Here is an 11,106-nt window from a genome sequence, read left to right as displayed (position 1 = left end):
TACCTGTAGAGGTTCTTATTCAGTTAATCTGGGACAAGGTCCCCTGCCTTAGCACTTTAAAAACTTCTCCTCCTCTGCTCCCCAAGTGATTCTGATATGCAGCCAGAGTAAAGATAAACTGGCTTAGATCTTATATAGGTATCAAACACAGGCATCTGAAAAGATCAGAGGTGTTCCTAGCTTCAGGTCCAGCTTGATCAAGCAGCTTAGTGATCTAATCAAGGTTTCAGTTTCTGGTGTGTTTTGTTTTGTTTAAACATCTCTGCCTTGCTTTCTGTGATTCTGGTTTATCTGCTCTTTGGTTATTGGATAATCCCTCAGAACTCCTAAATCACTACCAAAATGTCCTAAGAGTGCATGCTATCTCATGTATGCCCAGTAGAAGAGAGACCATCTTTGCCTCTTGTTCCCAGCACAAATCTTGTGATTCATGCTGTTTTGGACTGGCTTAGGTTTCAAGCCAATCCCTGCACCAATCATTATGGCTAGGGGGATGGCTCAGATCATGTGCTCCATTCTTAGCACTGAATTTGGTCAGTTCTCCATCTTAGCTCTGGATACACATTGCAATCACCTGAGCAGATTCTAAAGAATCCCGATGCCTAGGCCTCACCTGTAGAGATTCTACTTTAATTGGTCTGAGGTGGTGCCTGGCCCCTGGCATTTTTCAAAGTTCCCCAGGTGATTGTGATGTCTAGCCAAAGTGGAGAACCAGGACCTAGACATTGTATAGCCTCATGATGCAGGTTCAGACCCCTCATGGGTAGGGCCAACAAGTACAGGTCCTCTGCTTGGGTCTAAGTGTATGTATGCCTGGCTAGGGGCTGGCCACATGTCTAGCAGCCCTCGATGACCCCATAGCAGCACCCAGGAAGCCTGGAGAAACAGAGCTGCATCTTCTACAATTTCCAGCCATGAGTGGCAGGAGCCAGTGGCAATCATATTGGGAGTATGTCATGCACGTATGACATGTGGTGGCCTGCTCTCGCTGGTGACCCATGGGCACCTAAAGGCTTTCTCCCCTTTACTGTATCTGTTTCTTCCTCTGCTATTTGGATTCAAAGAATACCCATGCTTCTTTGAATGGACTCCAGATGAAAGAGGCATTTGTGTGGTACCTTCAGTTCCTTGCAGGGAGCCAGTTTCCCTAGCAGGAAGGCTCTATTACAGAGTGGGAAGAGTTTAATCTCTATGGAGCTGTGCTACCCTAGGTAGGTCCCTTTACCTCTGAGTTTCAGTGTCCAAACCAGTAAAATGAAGACTCTATCTCCCAGAATGCTCTACATGAGCATGAAATGAGGTAACGTATGTGAGCCCCTAGTCAGCACCTGGCACATACTAGGAGTTCAGCAAATTACTTTCCTTCCAAGAATGCCATGGTTAGCTCTAAATCTTTTTAAAGTGATGTCAAATGGGGAATCTAAGACATGGTGTCCAACAGAAGTAATAATTTGTTGCTGATAGGCTGAAGCCACTTGATCAACCCTTGGACTCCAAGCCCCTCAGCAGGCAGTTCCGGCCACCTCTTCATCTCTGCATCTCCAACCGTACCACATGAGACGCCAGACTTTCTACACCAGAGGGTCTTGAGAGTGACAATCTTGTTGGAAGGAAGGTGTTGTGAAGCATGTCATCTCAAAGAGGTATTTGCTTCTAGTCACAGTATTTGCTTTTAAGTGGGATATTTGCTTGGGGTCAGGGGAGGATGGTGCCCTGAGTGGCACCGGGTCTGGCACAAAGCAAGTACTAATAACTGGACGCCAATGAATGGACTAGCCTTCCCTTCTCACAGCTTACCTCTCCTGTCCAATGGAGTCATGAAAGAAATGAAGATTAAGAGTGTAAGAAATAGTTCTGTTTATTGATTAGAACATGGTATAAAATTACAGCAATTTTCAGGCATTCTGGGCTTTCTGGGAGGGGCATGCAGTGCTGGGCTCTAGCAGGAGATGGAGTGAGGGCATGGACCATTGGGCATTGGCTCTCTTCCTGGGCACATTAAGGGACTTGCATTACCAGCACAGATGCCGATGTGAGAGAGAATTATTGGTTCTTTCCTCTGGAAACAAAGGATGTGGGCAATTTGTGTCACCAGACAATGCCATGCTTGAGAATTCAGTTCTAGCCTACATATGTTAGGTGCTGGCTCTCCCAATCTAGTCATATACGGATTCATACTGTTCTGTGTAATGCTCATTCTTCCCACCAAAAGAAGGGAAACAGGCACGTTGGTTTGGGAGGCCATCAGAGGATGGTGTGCATTTGGCTCAGGTCATCTTGCTTCCAGACGCATCAAGGTCTGCTGGAGGCAGTGGGCTGGGGCACGCAAGCAAAAAAGTGTGCACTACTGTAAGCTCAAGCAGAGGGACCTTCCATAGGGCAGCAGTGTGAAGAAATGAGCATGCTTCCAAAACAAACCCAATTTCATCTTGTCTCTCTCAAGAAGACGGAGAAGGAAGAGCTGGCAATCAGAGACTGAGCCATATGATGCTGGGTTCCATAGAAAGTCTCCAGTGGAGAAGTCTTTCAAAATGCAAAAGGTGTTTCTGTCCCAAGAGTCGGTGTGTAAAATCAGAACGAGGGCAGAGCAAGGTATTAAGAAGTGGTTGTTCAGTACAACGTCTCTGAGAGCCAGATGGCTGGGTTCACAGTTACATGACATTTTGGAATAGCTGGAGGGACCTCATGATGTTGTCATCCTGGGAAGGGAGGAAGGGGAAAAGAGAGGACAGTTAGAACTCTCTGAGGATTTTCCCTGAGAAGTTCTGTTACGGTGAGCAAGTCTCCAGCATGGGTTTCTCATGCAGAAAGAACTCTGCAAGGGAATGAGAAACAGGGGTGGGGGCCCAGAAAGTAAGCAACTCAAGGCAAGAAGCACCTTCTTTGGCCTTAAGAAATTTGTAAGAAATAAATTATCCAGTGAAACAGTGAGTATTGCTTCTTTTTAGAAGCTCTGGGCAACTGCATTTTATCAAATGATTTTTCTCCATCTACTGAGGTGATTGCATTTTAAAAATTCTATTATGTCATTAATTATATTGATGAATTCTTGAATGTTAAACCAATCTAGCATTCCTGTAATAAACCCTATTTATTCTTTTTTTTTTTTTAACATATTACAGGATTTGATTTTTTGTACCTGTGTCCAGAGGGAATATATTAGCCTGAAAATTTTCTCACTTTGTAACAGCTTTGTCATGTTTTCTTATTAGGGTTATGATAGCCTCATAAATCAAGTTGAGAATTTTTTCTTCTTTCTCTATTCTCTGAATTTTTATGACATTAACATCCTTTCTTCCTTAGAAAGAGTTTGAAAGAATTTACCAGGTAAGACATCTGTGTTTGCCATTTTCTTTATGGGAAAGTTTTATTTATTTTTTTAAAGCATTTTTTAATGTTAATTTTGAGAGAAAGAGAGAGAGAGGGAGGGACAGAGAGAGAGAGAGAGTGGAGGAAGAGCAGAGAGAGAGGGAGACACAGAATCTGAATCAGGCTCTAGGCTCTGAGCTGTCAGCACAGAGCCTGACATGGGACTCGAACTCACAAACCGTGAGATCATGACCTGAGCCTAAGTCAGTTGCTTAACTGACTAAGCCGCTCAGGCACCCCTATGGGAAAGTTTTAAATTACGGATTCAATTTCTTTGACACACATAGGACTATTCAGATTTTCTATTTCTTTTGGTGTTAGTTTTGATAAATTATATTTGTAAGGAGTTTGTTGACTTCGTATGTTGCCAAATTTATTGCATAACTGACTTTTATCTTTACGATGTCTGTAAAACCTGTAGTGTTGTTACCCTTTCCGTTCCTGATATTGATAGCTTGAGTGTTCTTTCTTTTTTGTTTAAATCAATCTTGCTAAGCATTTATCAGTTTTATTTATTTTTTCAAAGAGGCAAATTTTGGTTTTATTGATTTTCTTTTTGCATGTCTCCATTATATGTTCTCTATTTTACATTTACATTTTTCTATTGTATATTTCCTAAGAAATAAGTATTGAATGTAGAACATGTTTGGCTATTAAACAACATACTTCTAAGTCTGTGGGTCAGAGAAGAAAATATTTTGAATTAAAATATAATGAAAATATGACATATTATAATCTATGGGATCTAAAGCAGTAGTTAAAAGAAATTTTATCCCTCTGTATGCACGTATTAGAAAAGAATGGTTGAAAATAAATGATCTAAATCTCCATCTCAAAAAGCTAGAAAGAAAACCTAAAAATTAAATTAAAATGAAACAGAAGGAAGAAAACAATTTACAGCACAAATGATAAAGTAGAAAGCATACCTATAATAGAAAAAAATCAACAAAGAGAAAAGTTGATTCTGGGTGTCTGAAATCTTTTAAAAGTTTCTAGACCTTTTTTTTTTAAGTTTATTTATTTATTTTGAGAGAGAGAGCATGAGCAGGGGAGGGGCAGAGAGAGAAGGAGAGAGAAAGAATCCCTTTCTCTGCACTGTCAGTACAGAGCCTAATGTGAGACTCAAACTCACAAATGGAGAGATCATGACTTGAGCCCAAATCAAAAGCTGGACGCTTAACTCACCGAACCACTCAGGTGCCCCTAAAAGTTTCTAGAACTTTTAAAAGAAGTCTATGGAGTCAGGCTGTCTAAATTCAAATCGTGGATCTGTCATTTACTAGCTGGGTGACCTTACTCCCTTTGTGCCTCAGTTTCTTTATGTTAGAGTAGCATCCATCACCATATATATCTATGGGTGGGTTGTGAGCAAGAAATGAGTGAATTAATGGAGAGCAATAGAGGTTGCTCATGTGAGAAACTAATTTGAAAATTTCACTCACCTGTTAAGCAAAGTCAAAAAAGCACACTTAAATAGGGCATAGGATTTAAAATTAGAATGAAGTTCAGGGGGATCCTGGGTGGCTCAGTCGGTTAAGCATCTGACTTTGGCTCAGGTCATGACCTCAGAGTTCATGGGTTTGAGCCCCACAGGGGGCCCTGCGCCGACAGCTCAGAGCCTGGAGCCTGCTTTGGATTCTGTGTCTCCCTCTCTCTCTCTGCCCCTCTCCTGCTCGCACTCTGTCTCTCTCTCCCTCTCAAAATAATAAATAAACATTAATGAAAAAAAAAAAAACCCAGAATGATGGAGTTCAAGTTCCATCTCTGTCACCTACTGGGCATTAGCCACATCTCTCAACTTTGCAATGTCTCAGTTTTCTCTTCTTTAAAATGTGTATGATCAATACTACCGTGCACCCAGTTCATGATGGTTAACATGTTGAAATATTTCTATCCTTGTTGGTAAATGAGCCTTCCATCCAGCATCTGTGCCTCTGGCTATCTGGTAACTGGCACAGGACCGCTGGAGCACCCAAAGATCCATCAGCTAGTGGGTTGGCAAGCTTAGAAGGATCCCTCTAAGCCACAGCTCCTTGACCATGAGGTCAAGGTCAGTTAAGAGTGGTTAGTTCTCAGTCCACTCTCATTATAAAACATTTTGAATATCACGACCAAGGCTAAGCTCGTACAGCGCCACCACCTCTCAGGATGGTTGTGAGGTTTATGCAAAATACCTGAAACTTGGTAGGTGCTCAGTATGTATTGATAACTTCTCCTCTGCTTTGTGTATCTGCAGTTCTTACTGGGTGAGCTCAGAGTAACTGTACTTTCTGAAATAAATTGGGGATAGAAATGCATTTTTCTAAAGTAGATAAAAGCAACTATTTCTAGTTCAATTGCTGGCAGAGGCTCCGGGCTAGTCTATCCTTTTGCGGAATGAAAATGTCTTCCAAGGACCCACAGGATCAGGATCATCTGAGTGAGTGTTAGAAAAGCAGTGCCTCAAGCCCTGCTCCAGACCTACTGAATTAGAATCTGCATTTTAAGGAGATCCTCAAGGAGGTTGGTTTGCACAGTAAAGTTTTAGCAGCGTTGATCCCCAGGACATTTGTGTTAAAACAAAGATTTCTAGAGCCTCGCCCCCAATCTAGTGTTCATTTTCAGAACCATCTGGGCAATTTTGGGGCATACCATGGCTTGAGAATTACAGCTTTAGATTTTTTTCCCAGCTACCCCTCGTAGTCTGAGGAGTGGGTCACTGAGCTGGAAGCCTGTTGAAAAAGCAGAGTGTTGTCCACTTGAGAAGCCTATGGTTTCACAGAGACCCCCTTGGCCTTTCACATCCCCCCACAATCCTTCTCAGGCTGTCTGGCTCAGCCTGTGTTTAGCCAAGACCAACCACAGCCCAGCTCCAGGAGGGGATGGAATGGAATTCTACCTGAGGTAGAGAGGGTATCTCAGCTCTCCCTTCTGCAGGGCCCCAGGCCTCAGCTTTTCTTTCCTGGATCTAGTATGTTTTGTGCTCTGAGGTCTCTCCTTACCTCCTGACAGGATTCAAGAAATTCGTCTAAAGTCACGATGCCATCTTTATTTTTGTCCATTTTCTGGAAGACACAACAGGAAGCACTTTAACGAACCTGGGAATCTGCATTCCAAAACTTGCTCTTTGTTAACCACCTTTGCCCCGAGAATTCGGGTGGTCTTTCACTGGCCAGACAATCCCACCCAACTCCCTGGTTACAGCATTTTGAGCCCCATAAGCTTCCTTAAAATTGAGAGACTTGCTCCAGACTCTCATTGCCTCATCACCAGATTATTCTGCTGATACCCTAACATGTCTTCCCCAGACTCTCCCCCAGCCTGTCCACCTGGCAAAGAGAACACTGCATGTGAGAGGTTCGACTTCTGTCTCTGTCACTTACTGTGTGACCTCAAGTGAGTCTTTAAGCCTCTCTGAGTCTCTGCTTTTCCCATCTGTGAAGTGAGAGGATTAGACTAGAATGAGCTGGGACATTCTTCAATACTCTACCACTCACTTACTTTCTTACAAAAACACCACTGTGGTCATGCTACTCTTCCACTCATGGAATAACTATAGTCACCCAAGCAAGACTGAACTCTTCAATGCAAGACCTCACACTCCAGCCCCTCCTCGTTTCCAATCTTATCTCCCACTACTCCCCAGACATAAATGCTTAACACTTAACACAAATGTGTTTAATGACGTCTTCTCTGGTTACTCTGCTCCACCAAGAATTTGTATGGAATGTAGAAGCTGTACTGTAGCATTTCTATTTCATAATACACTTCCCTGTTCCATTGTCTAGTATATACTTGCTTGCTTAATGAGATCATCTATTACTTGAGGACGACGCATTTTGTAATTCTTTTCTGTTTTCTACAATGCATAGGACAGAGTTGGACACACACCACTTGCTCAGAGGCTTGTGGGTTGGCTGGTCTAAGTTGGGCTTAAATCTCGCGCATGACGTGTGTGCACTTACCTGGAAGAAGACATCCACGTGCTGCCTTGGAGTGTCTTCTCTGAGCACGGGATATGTGTATTTCCCCATCATGTCATAGATGGCTTTGACAATGTCCATCATCTCCTGGAGCATATGGAAGCACAGTGTGAGAACATGAGGTCAGGCTCTTTTTATGTTACAGTTTGGGGCTCCTTGTCCCCCTTGTGATTGAAAGTGATTAAAAGGACTCTCTTCAGCTGATGAGAAGGGCTGAGGGGCTATATTCTGAGAGGAGGCAGTGGGACATTCTCTTTGCCTTCAGAAGCTCTTGGATAGGTTACCTTTTCTTAAGCATTATCTTCAGTGAGAGGTTATATGGGGGGTTGGGGTGAACATGTTTGTGTACTGATTGGCCCACACTCCATTTTTGGAAGACCCTCTCCCTACTCCACAATTCCCTTGAATGGTTGGCCTGGGTGGCTGTGTTTGTACTGGGTGACCTGTCTCTGTGACCACTGCTAATTTGGAACAAAGGTGGATGTCTGACTAAAGCTGGGCTACTCTGTTTTTCTTCCTGGAGAAGTTTAGGTGATGAGGCACAGAAACTGTAATCAGGAGTGATAGAACCCTGGGACTCGAAAGTCAAGTGGCGTTGGGGCCAGAGTCAGTGCCACAGGCAAGCCATTTCCAGGTTTTAGCTGAGGTTGAGTGAAAACAGACATCAAAAACTTGTGCAGAAGAGTAGAAGTTCTGTGAAGAGAAGAAGGGAGCAAATACACAGAAAGTAGAGAAGAAGAGAAAAATGCAGGGAGAAAGAGAGGAGAGGAGAGTAAGGAGTAGAGGAAGGAGAAGGGAGGTGGGGGTGGGGGGAGAAACAGACACCTGTTCCCATGAGCACATACATGCATACCTGCGCACACACACACACACACACACACACACACACACACACACACTCACACTCTCACTCACACTCACATATACTCACACATACATACTGTATACTCACATACACTCAGGCTCTCTGAGAAAAACAGTTGAAGAAGACAGAAACAGTAACAAGGACTCAAGAAGCCGCAGAGAGGCAGTGTCTCAGAACCCTTACTCTATAAACTAAAACCTCCTCTTGCACCTCCCCACCCCTCTGTTGCTAGCAACTTGAACCTGTCATTCTTGCAGAGGAGTGTGGCCATCTTGATCTCAGCAATGCTGGAGGAGGGTGAGGAAACAGAGGGGACAAAAGGGGGGTGGAGAGAGAGAGAGGAGACTAACAACTTTATAGTTTCAATAGAGTTTACACAAGTTCCATCAGACTAACTGTATCTTTATAGGAAATCTCTCAGCTTAAGCTAATTTATTTTGATGATTTTTTAAAAAGTTTATTTCTTTATTTTGAGAGAGAGCATGAAAGAGTGGGGGAGGGGCAGAGAGAGAGGGAGAGAGAATCCCAAGCAGGCTCCACACTGTCAGTACAGAGCCGATGTAGGGTTTGAACTCACAAACCGTGAGATCGTGACCTGACCTGAAACCAAGAGTTGGATGCTTAACTGACTGAGCCACCCAGGTGCCCCTATTTTGATGATTTTTTATATTTATAACCAAAAGACCTCTTTCTACAAAGTCATTCTTGTTTGATGGGGCCTGATAGATGTTACAAATGCTGTCATGTTTTCTTTCTAATCTTTCAAAGCTTCTGGATACAGAATAAGTGATCATTAAATATTTATTAAAATAGTTAGATTGTTCTTTTTATTAGTTTATAGATCTGTTTCCTCAAGACCGTGAACTCGTGAGGACATGCTTGCTCTTTCATTGCTAAGGTCTCTGCATGGGCTGGGAGCCCAGTAACTGTTGAGTGGGTCTGTGATGTTCTGATCACGCTGACCAGGCATGGTATTCCATGGCCCCTCCTCCAAATGCAGGCAATAGGGTGCAGGAAGGCAGCCTTGTCTTTGAGATATTTGAAATAGTGTCTACGGAGACCCAGGGGACAGACTCTATCTTGGGGTCCTTGTCTGCTACTCCTCATTCCAGGTGCTTATTTTACTTGTATTTGTTTTTAATCTATTAATACTTTTAGACTTATACAAAAGCTGTAGGAATAGAACAGAGCATGCACCTATACCTTTGACCCAGGTTCTCCTAATTTTAACTTGCAAAACCACAGCACAAGGAAACTGACAGGAAACTGACCCAGGAAACTGACATTTCTACAACAATGCTACAGTGCTATTAAGGAAATTATCAAGCTTATTCACATTTCAACAGATTTCCCCCTAGTGTCTTTTTTATGGTTAAGGATCTCTCATCCATCTAACTGTTGTGTCCCCTTAGTCTCCTCAAACCTGTGACCATTTCTGTTTGTCTTTCAAGAGCAAGGCACTTCTGATATGAAGTGTCAGTTATTATGCTGATCAGTTATTTTGTAGAATGTCTCTGCTCGTGTTAGTTCCTGGTTTTCTGATGATTAGGTTGAAGTTATGCATTTTTGACAAGAATACCAAATCAGTGATATTATATCCTTCTTGGTGCATCCTATCAAAGTGGTTCTTGATATATCGTGTTAATGGTGATGTTAACCTTGATCATTTGATTAAAGGGGGTGCCTATCAAGTTCCTCCCCTGATCTTAGTTTCTTTCAGTGGATCTTGCCTGCAAAAATGATTACTGTGGTGTTTGCCTAATGCTGACTTTGTATTTCCTTTATTCCTTCTTTATTTATTAATTAGAATTCTTCTTTAAGGAAGAATTGTCCCTTATCTCCTATTTATCTATGAATTCAATTATTTATTTGAGTACATATTTATTATTTATTTGAACACATATTATTTGAATACATATAATCTATAATTATATATATATAATTTAGTAGGGACTCATGGATGTGTATTTTATACCTTATAATCTAATACTAACTTTTTTGTTTTTTTTTCAGAGATAGAGTGTATGTGCAAGCAGAGGAGAGGGGCAGAGAGAGAGAGAGAGAGAGAGAGAGAGAGAGAGAATCTGAAGTAGGCTCCACGCTCAGTGAAGAGCCTGATGCAGAGCTCGATCCCACAACTCTGGGATCATGACCTATGCCGACCAGAGTTGGGACACTCAACTGACTGAGCCACTCTGGCACCCCTAACGCTAGCATTATTAGATATGTTGCTCAAATTGTTCTGGTTTTGGTGATTAGGAACTCTTTCAGGCTTACTCCTGCAGCTTTTTGACATGTCCCAGGCTTCCTCTCTCCCCCCCCTCACTACTTCTTCCTTCCTTCCTTCCTTCCTTCCTTCCTTCCTTCCTCTCTCTTTTTCTTCTTTCTTTCTTTCTTTCTTTCTTTCCTTCTTTCCTTCTTCTTTTTCTTTTTTCAAGCACCCCAGTACTTTCCAGCACTACAAGATACTCCAGGCCCATCTTGCAATTTCTCGGTCCCAGTCCTGGAATTGCCCACTTCTTGAAGGAGACTGGTTCCTTTAGCTGGAGGATGATATTCAGACACCAAGGTCTGGGTGCGAGGTGTCCTCATTGCTGGAGGGGTGTCATTGTCTTAGACCCTCCCAAGAAACAGAAATAGGAAATAAACGTCTCTACCCATGGGTTTATTTTAAAATGTAGGCTTTGTAAGTCCTTCATATCTGCATTGTTATAGGTTTCTTTCCTGAGTACCTTTTATAAGAGGAAGGATTTAAGACCAATTTTGATTGCTGTCTCAGGATTTTCATTGCCTATAATTTGGATGAGATTATCTCCAAATGATTGTCAGGGGGAAGATCCAGCTATCTTTTCTAGGAAGCTGCTTATCCACACTTTCTTTTTCTTTTAAGGGGTTCTTTATTAATTCTGC

General features: G+C 42.4%; 1 protein-coding gene across 5 annotated transcripts in view; it reads right to left on the bottom strand.

Moving 5' to 3' along the window:
• Positions 1-1,833: 1,833 nt before the first annotated feature.
• Positions 1,834-11,106, bottom strand: part of KCNIP1 (potassium voltage-gated channel interacting protein 1) — a 342,985-nt gene continuing 333,712 nt past the window's right edge. For all 5 annotated transcript variants that reach the window (XM_060635008.3, XM_060635010.2, XM_060635009.2 and 2 more), the window contains 3 exons: positions 7,314-7,418; positions 6,351-6,413; positions 1,834-2,699 (listed from right to left, as the gene is read on the bottom strand). In XM_060635008.3, coding sequence (XP_060490991.1) covers positions 2,652-2,699; positions 6,351-6,413; positions 7,314-7,418 — 216 coding nt within the window. In that variant the 3' untranslated portion in view covers positions 1,834-2,651. The remainder of the gene's footprint in view (positions 2,700-6,350; positions 6,414-7,313; positions 7,419-11,106) is intronic.

The sequence above is a fragment of the Panthera onca genome, chromosome A1 (assembly GCF_046562875.1).
Source record: "Panthera onca isolate mPanOnc1 chromosome A1, mPanOnc1 haplotype 2, whole genome shotgun sequence".
NCBI lineage: Eukaryota > Metazoa > Chordata > Mammalia > Carnivora > Felidae > Panthera > Panthera onca.
The sequence above is the reverse complement of the archived record's forward strand: the minus strand, read 5'-3'. Positions and strand labels throughout refer to the sequence as shown.